At 38.8% G+C, this 20,152-nt stretch overlaps 1 protein-coding gene across 1 annotated transcript in view; it reads left to right on the top strand.

The window, feature by feature from the left end:
- The first annotated feature begins 484 nt into the window (after positions 1-484).
- wdr19 (WD repeat domain 19) overlaps positions 485-20,152 on the top strand; it is a 40,131-nt gene continuing 20,463 nt past the window's right edge. The window contains exons 1-25 of the mRNA XM_062032605.1: positions 485-763; positions 3,537-3,628; positions 3,687-3,752; positions 3,840-3,965; positions 5,325-5,440; positions 5,532-5,647; positions 5,764-5,844; positions 7,655-7,767; positions 7,883-8,056; positions 8,132-8,202; positions 8,270-8,436; positions 10,288-10,408; positions 10,481-10,587; positions 10,652-10,768; positions 10,855-11,010; positions 11,119-11,266; positions 12,065-12,278; positions 15,805-15,964; positions 16,039-16,149; positions 16,231-16,340; positions 16,415-16,472; positions 18,319-18,465; positions 18,534-18,616; positions 18,679-18,762; positions 18,847-18,993. Coding sequence (XP_061888589.1) covers positions 758-763; positions 3,537-3,628; positions 3,687-3,752; positions 3,840-3,965; positions 5,325-5,440; positions 5,532-5,647; positions 5,764-5,844; positions 7,655-7,767; positions 7,883-8,056; positions 8,132-8,202; positions 8,270-8,436; positions 10,288-10,408; positions 10,481-10,587; positions 10,652-10,768; positions 10,855-11,010; positions 11,119-11,266; positions 12,065-12,278; positions 15,805-15,964; positions 16,039-16,149; positions 16,231-16,340; positions 16,415-16,472; positions 18,319-18,465; positions 18,534-18,616; positions 18,679-18,762; positions 18,847-18,993 — 2,891 coding nt within the window. The 5' untranslated portion in view covers positions 485-757. The remainder of the gene's footprint in view (positions 764-3,536; positions 3,629-3,686; positions 3,753-3,839; positions 3,966-5,324; positions 5,441-5,531; positions 5,648-5,763; positions 5,845-7,654; positions 7,768-7,882; positions 8,057-8,131; positions 8,203-8,269; positions 8,437-10,287; positions 10,409-10,480; positions 10,588-10,651; positions 10,769-10,854; positions 11,011-11,118; positions 11,267-12,064; positions 12,279-15,804; positions 15,965-16,038; positions 16,150-16,230; positions 16,341-16,414; positions 16,473-18,318; positions 18,466-18,533; positions 18,617-18,678; positions 18,763-18,846; positions 18,994-20,152) is intronic.

Genomic DNA, 20,152 nt, shown 5'->3' with positions numbered 1-20,152 from the left:
CTGATAGTATATATTTGTACCATGTATTGATTAACGCGGACCCCGACTTAAACAAGTTGAAAAACTTATACGGGTGTAACGGGTGTTACCATTTAGTGGAATATGTACTGTACTGTGCAATATACTAATAACAGTTTCAATCTATCAATCAATTGTGTGAATTATAAATGTATGTTTGTTGTTCAATAAAAAAAAATAAAAAATAATATATATATATATATATATATATATATATATATATATATATATATATATATATATATATATATATATATATATATATATATATATATATATATATATATATATATATATATATATATATATATATATATATATATATATATATATATATATATATATATATATTACACGTAAACATAAAGTATATATGAGTGGCTAAGTTGATCAGAACTTTTGAAGAGATACACACATGTTTCTTGTCGGAAAAGAAAATATGACGCGGATATCCGGTGGCAAACGCCGGAAATGGAGTTTAGAAGAGGCTGATTGGCTCAGGACTGTTGCTATGACTTCTGCCTCAGACGCCTCTGCGTCTATTAAGTCGGAAGCTATTATCCAAAACATTAGTCTACATTCTAAATTCCATGTCAATCTTATTTTAACGTGCCTATGTTCACGTTTATACTACAAATAACTTGAAAAGGGCGGAGCATTGTGGCTAATCGAACGGCTACATGGACTGAACGGTTTGGACATTTCGACTGTGGACCAAAAGGTGTTAAATCAGACCAATATGAAGGTTGGTAAATCACATCTAATTGTTTTTTTGTTGCTTGTGATAAAGTTTAGTTGGAAAATGTTTTCATCACTTGTTAACTGGCAGCCTTAATAACTAACCTGCTAACGCAAATTTTGCAAAACTACTGCAAAGAGCAAAATCTAAAAGCAAGTTATTACAAATGCATTTTTCTTCATCCAATTGACAAATCACTTACTTTTTTGCATTTGTTACTGCAGCTCAGTCATCTATAGAATATGTTTTAAACTTAAGGCTCCGGGGCTGATGTGTGTCAAATAAAGTGTGTCAATAGAGTACTTGATCTTTCTTACTAAATTTACAGTATTAATTTTTTCCATTTTGACAGAAAAAATGTATGTACTTAATTAAAAAGCATACATTTTAAACTCTAATATTATCTGCAACAAATGTTACTGTATGTAATTATATACTGTATTATACTTTCAGATGAAAGAAAATACTTATATATCTGTTTGTCACCATATGACAGGGGTGTCAAACTCGATTTTTATTGAGGGCCACATCGCAGTTATGGGTGCCCACAGAATGCAGATTGCAACAGTGAATATATATGAATATTAATCTATAATGTTATTGTTACACAATTGCATATGCATTTACTTGCAGTTTATATATATATATATATATATATATATATATATATATATATATATATATATATATATATATATATATATATATATATATATATATATATATATGTATATATATATAAATATACATATATACAGTATATATATATATATATGTGTATATATATATAAATATACATATATACAGTATATATATATATATATATATATATATATATATATATATATATATATATATATATATATATATATATATATATATATATATATATATATATATATATATATATATATATATATATATATATATATAGTGATAGACTGCGAAACAGGCTTGTAGGGATGATATAGCCTCTGTGTTTTTTCCTGACCTGGCCTTCAGTAGAAAATCTACAATGTAAATAGTCATGAAATAAAGAAAATGCATTGAATGAAACTTTTGGCCTGTACTGTATATATATATATATATATATATATATATATATATATATATATATATATATATATATATATATATATATATATATATATATATATATATATATATGTGTACCCCGCCTTTTGCCCGTGTGCAGCTGGGATAGGCTCTAGCACCCCCCGCGACCCGTAAGGGACAAGCGGTAGAAAGTGGATGGATGTATATATATATATATATATATATATATATATATATATATATATATATATATATATATATATATATATATATATATATATATATATATATATATATATATATACAAATTGATGGATAACTTGCTTAACATCGTAAGTCAGTGTGACAAGCAGATATTTAAGTATCTATTTTTATTTCAAGAAAATATATGTTAATATAATGTTTGATGCGTGTTTAAATAATGTTAAAGCCAAAAGACATGCAAATGCTTGCCGTACATGCATGTTTTCTGTCAAAATTTAAAGAACAAATACATTTATTAAGAAAGACGAATTGCTTCATTGACACACATTGTTCCAAGCTTTTGAGGCCACATGAAATAATGTGGAGGGCCAGATCTGGCCCCCAGGCCTTGAGTTTGACATCTGTGTCTTATGATTTCAGACCAAGTTGTCCATTAATTTTTACATAAAAAATCTAATAATCAAATGCATTGGCAATTGTGTAATACAATCATGAGGCGATTTTAGTTTGACAGCCCTAAAGTTAGAAATTTAAAACAATTTTTGCTCCAACATGAATTATTCTTTGAGTTATTCACAGTCTTTGTATTTACTGTTGTGATGTGCAATACCACTAATTTTCTTTCCCATCCGATACAGAGTAAAATTCAGACTTTTGTTTTGGCAATACTGATTCAATACCAATACTTTGTGCAAATGTACCTTATATGTCTGCTAAAATTGAAAGAGTTGTGTACCGGTATTTCAAATAATGACATTGCATAAAGAATAGTTATTTGTTTATTTTTATTATTTATTCTATTATATGTATTATTATATTTATTATTATTATGTATTGTTATCATTTATTTGCCATATTTTTTTTAAATTTCATACTCTGAAGTATGATGAGGTAGTGGCGTGAATAACAATATTGCCAAGCTAATACAACCGAAAAAAACTAGGACAGAATTATATAAAGTGCATGAAAATGGTGTTTCAAACCTTAACAAAATGTAAATAAGTAACATAATAAAAGCAATACAATAATTTAATTAATAGGGACTACTATTAGAATAAGTAAATTCAGTTACATTAACAAGGTAACGTGAAAATACTGAACATGTTGTAAACAAGAGCATTGAAAATTGACACATTGCCTCATTCACATGTGTAGCTATTTTTTTTACAATGTGTCCCTATTAATGATACACATTGTCTCAAATAACTAAAGTTTAAAAAGTATCGATAGTTTTTCATTTGAGAATCGATATTAGCGCAGAATGATATGGTATTTGCCGGTATCGTTATTTAAGTATTGTTCCGCACATCACTAATTTACTGCAAATTTAGTTTGTGGTAACTATAATAACGCATCTACTTGTTGCACACACAGTAAAAAGAAATCAGCATCATAATTATAATTAGCCTTTCTTACATGAGTCTCTGAGATATTTCACATTTGTTCTCAATGTTTAAATGTCTTTAATTTACATACATGTCAAAATTGTTACTGATTCATGTCAACACTGTGTCCACAGAGTGTCTTCACCCTTGTGGATGATGCCTGGACAGGCTCTAAGTTACTGTATAAGTGGCAGAAATCCCTTGGGAATTATATAGCTGTTGCAGGGTGAGTAAAAATGTCTACTTTTATACATGTTTAACCTTATTAAACCTATGTCCAACAGACAAGACAGCTCAGTAAAAATATTCGATCGCCATGGACACAAGTGGACTGAAATCAGCCTTCCCGGGTATGTGTGAAGGAAGAAAAAAATCAAATTCAGACGAGAGACAATGATTCTGGTAACACGATGCTTTGCATTGGCCTGCTCTCCTAGGCGTTGTGTGGGCATGGACTGGGATAAGGATGGGGACATTTTGGCAGTGATAGCAGCCAATTCCAGCGCCATCTACCTTTGGGATGCCAGCGTGAATAAAACATCTAAGATTGACAGTGGCATGAGGTATGGCACTGTGAAATGCTCTGAACACACCATTAGATATTGATACAATGACCATACAGTAGTACCTCAATTTATGAGCTTAAGTTGTTCTGCTTTTAACTCGAAACACTTGTACCTCAAATCATGGTCGCAATGAATTGAAATGAATTCAAATCAATTAATAGGTGCTTGCCCTCCCCTCAAAATAGCACACTTTTAACATGTAACATGCCATTTTAAAAAAAGACATAATTTTAGATAATATATATTGTAAAAAAACGTTGTATAAACAACTACTGTAATTTTATGAAAAGCATTTAGCTGGGAAGGCAGCACGGTGGAAGAGGGGTTAGTGCATCTGCCTCACAATACGAAGGTCCTGAGTAGTTCTGAGTTCAATCGGGCTCGGTATCTTTCTGTGTGGAGTCTGCATGTTCTCCCCGTGACTGCGTGGGTTCCCTGTGGGTACTCCGGCTTCCTCCCACCTCCAAAGACATGCACCTGGGGATAGGTTGATTGGCAACACTAAATGGTCCCTAGTGTGTGAATGTGAGTGTGAATGTTGGCTGTCTATCTGTGTTGGCCCTGTGATGAGGTGGCGACTTGTCCATGGTGTACCACGCCTTCCGCCCGAATGCAGCTGAGATAGACTCCAGCGACCTCCCGCGACCCCAAAAGGGACAAGCGGTAGAAAATGGATGGATTTACCTGGGAGAGTGGATTCTACGGTATCTCCTTCCAACTGCTTCTCCGTCAAACACACCATTAGCAGCTTTTCAATATTTTCATGGATGCATGGTCACCGTTTTGATATTATCTTAACATTGCTCTGCTTTAGTACGGTTCAGACTAGCATTGCAACGCTTCAAATTGCATTGCCAAGTTGGCGGCACGCTCAGTCATGTTTTTGATGATTTCTTTTTTTAATTAAATGAATGTCATCCACTTCTTCTCAGCACTGTCCTTCATACTTACTTTCTTCCTTCCAATCTCTCGCAATAAGCTAATGCTAGCAAACAAGACCAGATGGTTCCCTGTGACATTTGCTACACCAACTAATGGCGGAGATGCTTGTAACTCAAATTTTTGCTCGTAACTTAAAATAACAATTAGCCGAGAGACAGCTCTTATCTCAAAATACTCTTAAGGTGGGGCACTCTTAAGTTGAGGTACCACTGTGTATTTAAAAAGATAGTTGCACAACCTAGTTAACGATCTGTCTTATTTACTTTTTTTTACCAGGGAAGCAACATTTTTACTGAGTGGTTGATTACTAATTAGCTTGAAAATCAAATTAAAGCCTTTCCTGTGATGCTTGAACTTAAAGACAGACCGGGTTTAGGAAGCCAAGTAACTAAAAAGCACCTTTCCTCCTCACAGGGATCACATGTCCTTCATTGTGTGGTCCAAAACAGCGCCTCTGTTGGCAGCTGGGACCGTGAACGGAAATCTGGTGATCTACAATCAACAGACTTCACACAAGATCCCAATACTGGGTAACACGGACACTTCACCAACATTCATGTATGATTTAGTACTGTTCCTGTGCATTATTTAGAAATGGTCTTTTCCTCTGTGGCATGTTAGGAAAACACACCAAGAAGATCACTTGTGGCTGTTGGAGTGATCAGAATCTGCTGGTCCTTGGATGCGAAGACCACTTTCTGAGCATCAGCAATCAAGATGGGGGCTATATCAAAACGGTAATCACATGTTAACAGACAGCCAAGGATGTTTCTGTCACCATGGAAGAGTAGCTGCTTTTTTTTATGACTATGAATACAATAAATACACCTCATTTGTCCATTCTGTGTGCTAGTACAACATAGGTGGGTCACCTGGCGATATTAACTTCTCAGTGATGAAGACAAACGAAAGGACATCCCAAGGAGAGAACACTGTGAGTTTCACAATAGTGGCGCCACGTTCACAATAAAAACGTCTTTCATCTTGACACAGTCGTCCCTCCCCAGATCAATATTGCGGCTTCACCACATTGCAGATATTTTAGGGATTCAAAAATGTTTTTCAAAGCATTTTCTCAAACTTTTTGGTCCTAAATTAAGCATTTTCAACCATAAAATATCTGGATAAACTAAAAATATAAATATTACAGTAGCACTGTATTGGCCACTAGAGTAGACCAAACCAATCAGTGCACACCGTTCATTATTGGGGCTCAGCCTCAGGCACCATTACTATATTGGATGAAAAGAGTATAAAGGTAACCAAAATGCGTTATTTCATGTCTCGAAAACTTCCATATTGTAGAATAACGTTTTCTGAAGATCATAACCCCTTTGTATGATCTAACTATAAAAATATTTAATTTATAATTTATGATTCCTACTACAGGTAAATGTATTAATCGTGGTCATGCCTGGAACCAGCGATAAACGAGGGACGGCAGCTATATATACAGCAATGGTTCTGAAACATTTTTCACCAAGTACCACCTCAGAAAAAACTTGGCTGTCCAAGTACCACCATATTGACCAACATTAAAATACAGCAGCGTAGTAGGCCTAAGTATTCATTAAAAATAAGGCAGAGGTTTTATTTAACAAGTGTATATATAATATTTTTGGTCACTGTAACATTACACATGGTTTGACCACTAACACTGTGTTGAAATATAGGAAGATAAAACACTTTAATTTAATCAAATGATTCTTTGGCGTACCACTAGGTGGAGCCTGCGTTCCACTAGTTGTTAGCATACCACAGTTGGAGAATAACTGCCTTAAATGCTTCATTGCAGTTACAGCCCTATTGTCCAATATCCTTAAGTTGAATAAACTGCACAATTGTACAGATTGTGGCCATGCAGCATTCTCCCTCTTGACTTAAGTCTATCACTGCGTTCCTTCATTCACGATGCATACTCTGGGTGGAGCAACCCTGAAATGTGGGCGTTACGTGTCAAATTTGGCCTTCTGTGTATTCTCTCATCAACTTAAGTGCTTTCGATTTTATGCGCCTCTAAACCTTGAATAAGTCCATGCTCCGAAACATTGCATTACACTTGAGGTTTGGAGACAGTGTACACCACATGTAATAAAACGATAAAAGAGAAAAACTACACAAACATATTCTGGAGACACCTGCAAAACATCCATTGAGATACTGTAAGTACAAAGGTACCATAATGCCACTTTGAATAACCTATCAAAATGTTAAATGCCCATCATTTACCTGCTGTGTCTCTGTGTGAGTAGAAAAGAAGGCATAAAACTCAAGGCGACTGATTGCGCAATTATATGCTGCATTTGGATATCTTGGGATGTTTAATGCATAGCCTACAAATATTTCGACTGAACCGGGAGGTCATCTTTGAACTATGCGGCTATTTGATAGAAAATACATATTTAGGGTATTGTATCGTCTATCAGGCGCTGTAAAAAGAATGAGGATGTGATCATCAATAATGGCTTTATTTACCACAATGATCAGCAAACATGCAGCAAAAAGAATAATAGAAAAATTTAATCAATAGATTTGATTTTTTTTTTGACAGATAATGTCAAACTCTCAGCTGTCATTCTCTGACTTGTGCACAAACACACACACACACACGCACATCCAAGACACAGCTGTCTCATTTGATTGTGATTTGTTTATGTGTGTCTATTGATTGCACATCTCAAAGTGTCTAGTGAGTGTATCATTTGATGAATTACACTTATTCTACACAATTACTTGTTCTCCAGGTGAGTGTCTGTGTGGACAAGAAGGTTTTGATTCTATTTAACGTCCACAACACTGATGACTGTCATGACCTGGAGTTTTTGGCGGATTACGGATCCATTGTCTCTTATCGCTGGTACAGCATAAACATACCAAGTATCACAAATCATCCTGAAATAAAATATAAATTTCAATTATTCCAAAACTCATGTAATTCATATTTGAAATGATATTTCCCGCCCTATTATTAGGTTTGGTGATGGGTATATACTCATTGGCTTCTCCAATGGATACTTCCTTGTCATTTCCACGCATGACACAGAGACCGGAGAGGAGATCTGTGAGGTTCGCAACCATAAAGACAGCCTAAGCAGTGTAGCCATCTCATCAGCATTAAACAAGGCAGCTACCTGTGGGGATAACTGGTATGCACAAACTGCTCAAAGGAGGTAACACTTCATCTTTGCAGTTGAAACCATCAAAACTGTTCACTGTTGTAGCATAAAGATCCACGACCTCTGGGACCTCAAGTACATCAGCAATGTCATCCAGCTAGAGGATGAGACGAAAGGTGAGATAGTGGACTATACTTTGCAAATCTACCAACCACCTACCTGCCTTCTACTCTGTTCTTTCAGGTCTGGACCAGCTGAGCTGGACAGATGACGGCCAGCTCCTAGCAGTTTCCACACAGAAAGGGACTCTCCATGTCTTCCTCACAAAGCTGCCTATCTTGGGTGACAGCTATGGAACCAGACTGGCCTACCTTACATCTTTGCTGGAGGTCACAGTGGCAAACTATGGGGTGAGGGGACCTACATTATTTGAACCATATTATTGATATGTCCTTTATACACTCTAAACAAATACAGCAGCAAGATATCTCCCTATTGCTTGTATGCATGTTTTAACAATGGCTAAGAAATGTTTACTTATAACATACTTTTTGTGGCCCTAAATAAGATTTTGTTTGTGCCTCCATTTCAGTCTTTAATATTACCCATGTAACACACTAGGGACTGACTGCAGCATAGTGAGTATTGTAATACAGTCAATCAATCAATCAAACCGTATTTATAAAGCTATTTTCATACATACAGTAAAAGAAGTGCAGCACAAAGTGCTTTCAGACTCAAAAGCAATACCCCGATGACCCACACCCCACATCATTGCACACACACACACAGTCAAATACCAAACACATGCATACGCACACACAATAACACATGAATGTATGGCTGACTACAGAGTAGCCAGGTGAGTAAACACTATCACTGGAGCCATCTGTACCAGGAGGTCATCAGACCACAGTAACCAGAATGCTGAGTCATCCCTCTACCTCAAAATGTGTTTCTTGTAATGGTGACTATATGGGTGTTATTTGATGTCTACAGGACTTTCGTATTTAAAAAGTCGTGAACAGGTCTTTGTATGTGCTAGCTATGAAAATATTCCATTTATAAATAAGATTTATATATTATCTGCGGCCCTTTCCAAAGTTTCCTCTTTTCCCATTTTGGGCTTTTAGAGTTTTTCTTTGTGGGTTCAGATCAGGGAATGATGTTGTAGTTTCTGAAGCACTCTGAGGCACTTGTGATTAGGAAGGGATATACAAACAAAGTTGGATTGATTAATTTAATAATTCCTACCTTGCAGAAATTAATTTACTATGGTCAGGCCTGTAACCAATTAACAGCGATAAACAAGGGATTGTTTTATTACTTTTGTTGACCGGAAGTAGATTTGGCTGAGGGGGCCTAAGTGTTTGCATAAAAGACACAACCAACAAAAAATAGATAGATATTAACAAATAATGTATAATTAATATTTGACAAGTTATGTAAATATTTGTATTTACTGTAAATAATCACAAATGAACAATAAACAAAAAACTACATTGAAAACTACAATTCAATTAAATCTAATATGCTCAAAAGTTATGTGTTTATATTCCAGACTATGTCCAAAGTTTATATAAATAGAAAAAAAAATAGGTTCATAGGTCAAATGGTAGAGAAAAGATACTTTCTACCGCAGTGAAGCCAGTTTAAAAGTGCTAGACCACTTTGACATTAATTGAAAAAGTAAACAAAACACAATAAAAGGTCAAAGACTATGCCTTTAGACATTATTTTTTAGGGGAAAAGGTTGGCTACAGTATAAATTTAAATAGTACGGTCGTTTTAGAAATACGGCTAAACCCAAACTAAAACTAATACAAAGGACATGTTGACTTATCGCTGAATAGAAGTTTAGCAAACAAAGTATAATTATATCCAAGAGGCAAATCCATCAAAGTAGAACAAGCAAACACCTGCAGCGCACAATTAATCAGGCATACAACATTTTAGCATTATTATCACTGTAAAGGCAATACTTGATAAAACTTGTTTGTTCCGAATATTTTGGCATATGTGCATATATTTATGTCTGTTATTAAATAGACAAAATAGTATGTCGAGTGAAGAATGATTTGTGAAACTATAAATCAGGAAGTCACTGCAGCTAAAACAGGGTTTGTGTATATACATTGTATGCCATTAGTATGTTAAAAAGAAGATATGCTGTCTTCTAACAGAATCATCAGGGAAAAAAAGCATTAGATGACTGCTCGCTGGACTCATAATGCACCTCAGTAATTGAATGTGTTTTTCAGACAACTCCTGTGGTCATACAAGTGGAAATAGAACCAACGTTTATTGCTGTGGGACCTTTCCATGTGGCTGTTGGAATGAACAACAAAGCCTGGTTCTACGCCCCTCTTAAACAAGAATCTGGTGTGTGTCTGTCTGATACATTTTTTCAGTCACATTAATGCATGTTCATTAAACAGGACTGTATTTGTTCAGTTTTTACCAAACTGAAGGAGATTGAGTACTTCGGGACAGTTGCCAGCATGTGCCTTAATGCAAAATACGCTGCAGCGCTGTTTGATGGCAAAGTGCAGCTGCACATGGTAAGTTTGCTGCGTGCGTGTGGGAATAGCTTTGTCCATGCATGTTACCTTGTGTGTGTTCTAGATCGATGGCAGTGAGCAGGAGGAGAGGAAGCAGATGAAGTTGTTTCCAGACGATGACAGAAAAGGGCGTATTCTTTGCCACGCCCTCACCGCGGACTTCCTCTACTATGGAACTGATGTAAGGCTCACATGTGCAAGATTTGTTCTTTAATCATTATGTTAATTCATTACTTTAGGAAAACACCTCCCTCTGTTACGTCTCAGTTAGGTAACGTGGCGTGTGTCTTGGTGGAGGATTGGGAGACTGTGAGCACTTACAGCCATGCGGTGTCTGTGAAGAAAGTGTTTCCTGATGTAAATGGTACGCGCTTGGTTTTCATTGATGACAAGAAGGGCGGTTTCCTACTTACCCTCTCAAGCGTGAGTACACGCAGTGTGTTTTCTTATCATAAGGCTGAAATCACAGCCAATTCAAATAATTTATTCTTACATATCCAGTTTATTCACAGTTTGTTTGTTCCTGTCCAGACAGCAGATTCCTGCCTTGAGCTTCCAAATTTCTCCCCTACCATCACGGGGGTGCTATGGGACAACTGGCTCGGGGACAGAGGAGTTTTTGCAGCCTACGATGACGACAAGGCCTACACTTATGCCGTGCATAAAACAACCATCCATGGTAGGCGACTGCATCCCTTTTGCTTTCATTGAGTCCAAAAATTTGTATTGTTTACTTGGGCAGTGTAGTGGTTCATTTAGCTGGCTTTCATACTTCATTCCCAGGCAACTGCCCTATTTATAATCCATTTAGATATCAACCAATGCAGGCTCTAGACATCCATCCATTTTCTACCACTTGTTCCTCTCAGGGTTGCAGGGGGGCTGGAATAATTTACAGAAGGATCTGAGGTTACTTGAGCTGATTGATCACTTTGGGGGAATTTCAAGCCATTTTAAAGGATCGAGAAACTGTTTCTATTGGACATTGAACTTGTTTTTAAGTTGTTTTTACTGTAACATTTTATCAATTTTTTGACCTATTACATGTTTTTAGGTTAACATATGTAAGAAATTTATATTTTTTAATTGTTGTGTGTAACTGCTGATGTTTTTGTTGTTTTTATATATATTTCTGTAACTTTGTCTTGCTGCTGTTTTGGCCAGGTCACTCTTGGAAAAGAGATTTTAATCTCAATTAGTTTTTACCTGGTTAAATAAAGGACATTGATTGATTGATTGATTGATTGATTGAAGCCTATCCCAGCTGCACCTGGGCGGCAGGGTACACCCTTTACAAGTCGCCACCTCAGCTGGGATATTTTTTACAGCTTGTCAACTAAAATTATTAAGATTTGTTTTTATCTTTCCTTTGTGATGGTTCAAATGCAGAGAATAATTTCGCCACACCTAATGTGTGTGTGACAATCATGGGTAATTTAACTTAACTTTCAATCTTTCCTTCCTATTGGGTGCTCAGGCCCGCGAGTGATACTAGTCGGGAGCACGGCCCTTGTCTCTTCCCCGAAGCCTTTGCTGTTGTACAACGGGGTGTTGACGTGCCAGACGACCAGCGGCAAGATTAGAGAAGTGGCACTGAGCACACACTCGTTCCTGGAGCGCTCAACCAGTGCATCGTCTCTGCCGCAGCCAGAACTCAGCAAGCAGCTCATGCAGACCCTGCAGCTCAAAAGGTCAGTCATTAAAAAGTACTAATACTGTGTATGTCCATACTGTTTAATCTGCAAAATGTCTGTACTTTTGGACCTGATCTACTAAAGGTTTGCGTGTTTTGTGCAAACATGCTTGCAAACGCAAAGCTGATCTACTAAGCGTGTCTGTCTTCATGAATATGTAGAATTTATGGTGATTAACAGAACGCCCACAATAATGGCAGGAGACGCAAATATAATCATTTAGCTCACACAATGTAATTTTTAAGACTAAAACTGTTTTGCGGCCCCTGTTATGCTTCTATATTTAGGACTTTTAAAAATCTGTGTGCAAACTGGCACAGTTTCACACGTACGGCTATGAAAAAGGCGATCGTGCTGCAAAGACAGGCAATTGATTGTGTGTTTCAACATATTTGGACTGTTATATACAAAAAAAATAGACATATCGTCTATTCAGAAATATAATTTTCTAATTTTCTCGCTAATAGATGACTTAAAGGGTTGATTGAAACAAATTGATGTGTTTTAATTTTGTCCTTGCCGTTTTTTTTAATGATGTTGTTTTGTTTATGTTAACAATTAATCAACATATCTCCTATATTAAATTTTTTTGGCAATATCCAATTTCTTGCGTCTGGATCATTCCAGTGCAGGCTCACAGTTAGTGCCAGCGTCCCCCAGAGTGAACTGTACTTCCAGCGTGCTGAAAAAGTGGGTTCTGTTGTAGATTGCACTGCAGGAGGGGTTTAAGTTATAGTTGTCTGGTGCACAGGTTAGAGCATGATAACATGAATGTGGAGAGAAACATGTGTCTCAATGGTGATGTAAAAGGCAGTTTTTATCCCCTGTACTTTTTACCGTCCGAAAATAATGTAACGCTATTAAAATGGAGAAGTCAAACATTAGTGCCAGGCTGAAAATCTCTGCTCAGACTGAAACTTGTCCCTTTCAACCGCCCACAAGCTCATAGATTGTTTTTCCTTCTTGCCTTCTTGACACTGATTGACAGCCTGACCAATCAGTGGTCAGATACGAGATAAGAGCGAGTCGCAATCATTCACAGGAGAGAAATATTAGTGATATAAATTATTTATCAACGTTTGCTGTGTTGCTTTCGAACTGGTGAGTGAGATCATTAACTTTTTCAAACAGTGCTTTTGTAATATTACGCATATATTTTACAGCGTATTATATCGGACCAGGAAGAGAGCAGGTTACAGGGGTGGACTGGCCATCGGGAGGTGTTTTTCAACTTAAATTTTGCCGACCTGAAACGTGAGACACCATTGAGAAACAAAAATAGTTTGTAAAATGTCAATTAATAGATCACAGGGTGCTTTTTATAAAATTTTACAGCAAACCTAGTCGCCTGGGCGGACACACCTATCACGGATATACTTATAATGTCAGTAATTGTGAGGGTTTGCTGGGAACGTCTGGCAGAGTCTCCTGTCAGAGAGAGTTTCAATTCCCACCTGTGGAAGAACTTTGAACATGTCACAAGGTGGGTGCTGGACATTGAGTCCGAGGCGGCTGATTGGACCTGTGGCCGCAAGGTAAATGGTGCCTGTTGTGGCGGTAATCCTAGAACCTATTGGTGGACACCGGCGGTGAGGGATGCCGTTAAGCTGAAGAAGGAGTCCTATCGGGTTCTTTTGGCTCATAGGACTCCTGAGGCAGCGGACAGCACCGACAGGCCAAGCGGTGTGCGGCTTCAGCGGTCGGGGAGGCAAAAACTCGGACATGGGAGGAGTTCGGGGAAGCCATGGAAAACGACTTCCGGATGGCTTCGAAGCGATTCTGGACCACCGCCTCAGGAAGGGGAAGCAGTGCACTGTCAACACCGTGTATGGTGAGAATGGTGTTCTGCTGACATCGACTGCGGATGTTGTGGATCGGTGAAGGGAATACTTCGAAGACCTCCTCAATCCCACCAACACGTCTTCCTATGAGAACGTAGTGCCTGGGGAATCTGTGGTGGGCTCTCCTATTTCTGGGGCTGAGGTTGCTGAGGTAGTTAAAAAGCTCCTCGGTGGCAAGGCCCCGGGTGTAGATGAGATCCGCCCGGAGTTCCTTAAGGCTCTGGATGCTGTGGGGCTGTCTTGGTTGACAAGACTCTGCAGCATCGCGTGGACATCGGGGGCGGTACCTCTGGATTGGCAGACCGGGGTGGTGGTTCCTCTCTTTAAGAAGGGGAACCGGAGGGTGTGTTCCAACTATTGTGGGATCACACTCCTCAGCCTTCCCGGTAAGGTCTATTCAGGTGTACTGGAGAGGAGACTACGCCGGATAGTCGAACCTCGGATTCAGGAGGAACTGTGGTTTTCGTCCTGGTCGTAGAACTGTGGACCAGCTCTATACTCTCGGCAGGGTCCTTGAGGGTGCATGGGAGTTTGCCCAACCAGTCTACATGTGCTTTGTGGACTTGGAGAAGGCATTCGACCATGTCCCTCGGGAAGTCCTGTGGGGAGTGCTCAGAGAGTATGGGGTATGGGACTGTCTGATTGTGCCGGTCCGCTCCCTGTATGATCAGTGTCAGAGCTTAAGCGGAAGAAGATGGATGGATGGAGGGTGCTTTTTATAAAGTTTTACAGCAAACCTAGTCGCCTGGGCGGAAACACCTATCACGGATATACTTATAATGCCAGTAATTTTCATTGTCTTAGTGGTTGAGTGGTTAGACCACATGATAATGATTAGAAAAGCTGAAAAAGCGAGTTCCATCCCCACCCAGGATGGACAGAAATTTAAGTAGTGGAGAGGCCACAATTTTTTTTTTTGTTGTTACTTTTTTTTGTGTGCAAAATAATAAAATTAACTACCAGTATCATGTATTCTCGATAATTCAAAACATGCATCTAATCCTTCAAACCATGCTCCCGTCAAGCCACGCCCCCTGTACTCAAGCCAATTATTGTCGCCCCCACTTCAGAAGTCCAAATTTGACCCAGCCATCATACTCTAGGTCAGTGATTCTCAAACTGTGGTACGTGTACCACTAGTGGTACGCAGGCTCTCTTTAGTAATACGCCAAAGAATCACTTGAAGTAAAGTGTTTTATTTTTCTATATTTGAACTCAGTGTTACTGTTCAAACTGTGTGTAATGTTACAGTGGCCAAAAATATTAAATAAAACCTGTGCCTTGTTTTTCATGAATATTTAGGCCTACTACGCCACTGTAGTTCATTGTCGGTCATTAGGGTGGTACATGGAAAGCCAAGGTTTTTTTTAGATTGTACATGGTGAGAAAAGTTTCAAAACCACTGCTCTCGATCACAAATCTTACAGGTATATGCACTCACTAGAAAGTATACACCACTCCCACAGTGCCACACACCCGGCAGCAATGTCCTCTTACGTGACCCAACACGCACACCATAATCCAAGACGAATAAGGAAGCACAATATGTATTTTCCCACTAGGTGTCAGTGTGAGTGTTGCCTCTGTTTCCTACAAAGACAACACTGGTGGGAGGTGTCATTTGTCAAGGTTAGGATGCTGATGTGACAGTTATGTATTTTTTTGTGTGTGTCGGTCTTCAGGTTCCATGAAGCTTGGGATCTGTGTTTGAGGGCGGGCAGTGACGCAGACAAAGCCGAGGTTGGCAAAGCCTGTCTGGTCCACATGGAGGTGGAGCTGGCCATCCACTTCTACCGCATGACTGGCAATGTGGGCATGGTGCTGTCACTGCAGGCTACACAGGTACAGCTAGTTATTGTGAAATAAATCTGTACGTATCATTTAGATGAAACACTCATCTAAATTGTTGTTCATAGGGCATCGAGGATAATAACTTACTTGCAGGTCATTTGGCCATGTTTCTGGAGGACTACTGTCTTGCTCAGGATCTCTATCTGGCCTCTAGTTGCCCAATAGCTGCCCTGGAGGTCAAATACACATACTCAGTTTTTAGTCTTTGCATTCTAAACCAACCAGTTGATGGAGGTTACTGTGTTCATGTGTTATAGATGAGGAGAGACCTGCTTCATTGGGACAGTGCTTTAAAGTTAGCCAAGGGGTTAGCAGAAGACCAGATTCCTTTTCTCTCCAAAGAATATGCTGTTCATCTGGAGTTTATGTAAGCATGCACACATCATGCACTAAACATCTGAGATGTTAGACTGATGCACTTTTTTTTGTCTCTCGCTGCAGTGGAGACTACATGAATGCTCTTTCTCACTACGAGAAAGGCATGACCCATAATAATAAAGTAAGTGCAATGCATTTGATCTTCATGATGACAAAACTAGCACATATGGCCAAAACACATTTGGTAGGTTATCCAAATGTATCCTTTTTTGGCACGCAGTGTACTACAACAACAACAACTTAAAACAACTTAAAACTCTCAAAAGGGAAAATTACCAGCATGTTTTGCTATGTCCACCAAAGTTGTTTTGTGGGATGCAGCAACAATTCTAATGAAGGGACAATCAAACCTCAATTATGAATCAGCGTCGAGCCGGCTGGCGCCTACCCCTCCATACCCTTGAGCGATGCTTCCAAAAAATTTGCATCAACGACACTGAAGACAGCGCAGTTGTGATTGGTCGACTATTCTTCGTAGATCATTTGCAGGTCTTTCCCTTCTGCTAAAGAGCCAAAATGTCCACCATAACAAAGCAAAACTGTTGTGTACTGAGGAGGGAAGGAGGCGACAACCAAGGCAGAACTGCGGGTTACAAGGTTTATTTAAACCTTTGATGAGTATGTGGCATGTGTATGCTACTCTAAGTGAATGGGTGTAGACTATGTGTAGAATTAATTTTGTAAGTGTTACCAGAGGTTGTTGTCTGTGAGTGTTGGATGTATCCTTTGTCGAATCAAGGGGGCAAGGCGAAAAGGCAGTCCGTAAACAGGCAAGGGGTCGAGGGTAGGAGCGAGGCAGCGTAGTCCGTTTCCGAGCAGGGGTCGAGGATCGAGGAAGGCAGTCAGGAATCCGGATGGATGTCAAGAGGCAAAAGACGATCACGGATGACGGGGGAGACACGAGGGACATGAACAAGGGAGACACGGAGAGAGAGAGCAGAGAAGGCGAGCAAAGCACAAGGGAGGGAATGCCAGACGTGATGCTTACGGGAAGATGAGCGACGTTCTGGCAAAGGTTCCTCGGGTCCGCTGGTCTTTATGCCGCTTCCTCTCATCAGGTCCAGGTGCGTTGATCTGTGATTGTCTGTAGGCTTGTCGCTGCGTGGGCGTGCTGCGTGGGCATGCTGCGTGGGCGTGCTGCGCTCAGCGTGAGCAGGGGCATGTCTGAGCGCGCTGCCAGCGGAGGTGCCGGAAGCACTAGCTGCCGGGGAAACGCGGGTTCGAGCCCGAGCCGTGACAAAAACACAATAAAAGTGAATTTTTTTTTAAATGCTTGATTCCAACAACTAACTCGTCAACCGGAGTGAGAGTGGTTTCTCACTCTAAGAAAAACACAGCCCCCTGCCTTTTTCCCTGACAATTGTAAGTCACACGTTCAAACGAGACAAAAAGCTTTATAACTGAATTGTTCTCGGTGGGACATTTCCAAAAAAACTAAGAATTGGACTTTATCCCTTTAATATTATTTCTTTAAAAAAAATAAGCATCCTCTGGAGTAGACATTTTATTTTTGGTTCATAACCTTTGTCAGAGTTACAACTTTGAGAAAAAATTGCCCTGTTATGCAAAATACAGGTGCCACTTTGAACGCTGGCCTTACAATGTCAATGCAAAGATCCGCCAATGTGTTTACACTGGTCCAAGTTCTTCTATACAGCAGGCGCGCCCTAGTGTCTTTAGGAATTTTCTGCATAAAATGTTTTTCTCCCTAGTTTTGAACTGAACTTGGGGGCCTGTCTCGTGTCTTTTCCGGGCTGTTGGAGGCGATGGCGTAGTGACTGCGCAGGAGCATAATATAGTCATGCCTGAATAAATGTGTTACCGCTGCTCTTTTTTCCATCAATATAAAATAAATGGTGATTATATATAATTCAGTTTATATTAATATATATTTAAGTCTGAATGAAGGGAGTACTATCTATTTTTGTGACTGTTTTCTGTGCTGTCATCTTCTCCTGGGGGTGCAGTTCCAGGAGCATGATGAGGTGTGCCAGGCTGGTGTGGCCAGGATGTCCATTCGGATGGGAGACATAAGGAGGGGAGTGGCCCAGGCTGGTCAGCATCCAAGTAGAGTTCTGAAGAAAGAATGTGCAGCTATACTGGAAAGCATGAAGGTATGAGTTACTGCTATATCTCAACATCAATTAATTTGTTGCTTAGATTCTTGTGTTTTGATTCATAGCAATTTTCTGAAGCTGCTCAGCTCTATGAAAAAGGACAGTGTTACGACAAGGCGGCATCGGTTTATATTCGCTGCAAAAACTGGTGAGACAAACTGAAAAAACACCAACACTAAAACTTGAGAATTTAACTGTTCCTCTCTTTAGGGCAAAGGTGGGAGAGTTGCTCCCTAATGTCACATCTTCTAAGATCCATCTGCAGTACGCTAAAGCCAAGGAGGCAGATGGCAAGTAGGTTCTTAGTTTAAGGGTGTCCACTGAAGGCCATGATAGAAAAGCAATAAAAAACAGCATAATGGTTTCTCTGTGCATCAGGTATAAGGAAGCAGCACAAGCCTATGGGAGTGCTAAAGACTGGGACAATGTAACCAGGGTGCTGCTGGATCACCTGAAGAACCCAGAAGGTGCTGTTCGCATTGTAAGAGAGACGCAGAGTGTTGAAGGAGCAAAGATGGTGGCCAGGTAGGACCAAGTACCGGTAGTGTGAGCTTTTCTACTCCAATACAGTATAGAGATCCAATGAAAAAGCTCTATCAAATATTATAATCTTCACCTTAACTGACACAAAAACTGGTATGAGTTTTAAAATATATTTATTTTTGTGGATATAGCTTGCAGGGGCATACAGTAGTACTGCATGATACAGACATGTTTCCAATATTTTAGCTAACCAATTTTGCTAAATATTAGAAACCCAGTACAGTGGTACCTCGGTTTTCATATTTCCTGTCAGTTATCGTATGACCAAACATTGCGCATAACAAACTGCGAATCATTTCACAGAATTGAGTGCTTAAGAATCCCACGCTTTTAAGACTCAGTCTCAATGCTTGTTTTTATGGAGTACGACCGCAAAAAACCCAATCATCGGACCAAAAAAAGTTGCAACTGCCAACACTTAATTAAAGTAGCTGAAAAACACTATTATATTCAAGAAATAAATCATAGCAAAGCATTATTGTGTATTTCACAATGTTTTCTGCATATAAAAGTATTATTATTTTCAATAAAACATGATATTGTGTTCTTATTTTTGAGTGTCTAAAATAGATTAATTAGATTTACATGATTTATTTAGGAAAACATAGCTTCACATTGACCTTTTGGAACGGATTGTTGATAAAAACCGAGGGCGCACTGTATTAGCATTGACGTGTTAAACTCCTTAATCCAGACAGTGATCCAAATAACCCCCAAAATCTAATCACTTGTTCCTTATTCAATTTTGGATATTTTCTGAAAGTTTGATGATACTCATACTTCTTTGAGCTATGTTGCTGAAATAAAGTGAAAAAAAGAGTCTGTTAAAATGAGATAAAATATTAAGACTAAGATGAAATGAGTCAGTCATCCACTCTCTTTGTCTCTGTGGGTGGAAGCGGCCCCGGGGCCGCTAGCATGCTCACACAGAGATGTTGAGCCTCCTAACGTAAATGCAAGGTAAAATAGTGGAAATTATCTAGATCATCAATAAAATGTAATCACTTGTTCCTAAAAGTTTCATGAAAATCCGCCCATAACTTTGAGGTAATGAATACAACAGGTTATTCTTATTTTTTAGATGTGAAGTGAAGTGAAGTGAATTACATTTATATAGCGCTTTTTCTCAAGTGACTCAAAG

The sequence above is a fragment of the Entelurus aequoreus genome, linkage group LG22, assembly GCF_033978785.1.
Source record: "Entelurus aequoreus isolate RoL-2023_Sb linkage group LG22, RoL_Eaeq_v1.1, whole genome shotgun sequence".
Classification (NCBI taxonomy): domain Eukaryota; kingdom Metazoa; phylum Chordata; class Actinopteri; order Syngnathiformes; family Syngnathidae; genus Entelurus; species Entelurus aequoreus.
This window is presented reverse-complemented; position numbering and strand designations above follow the sequence as displayed.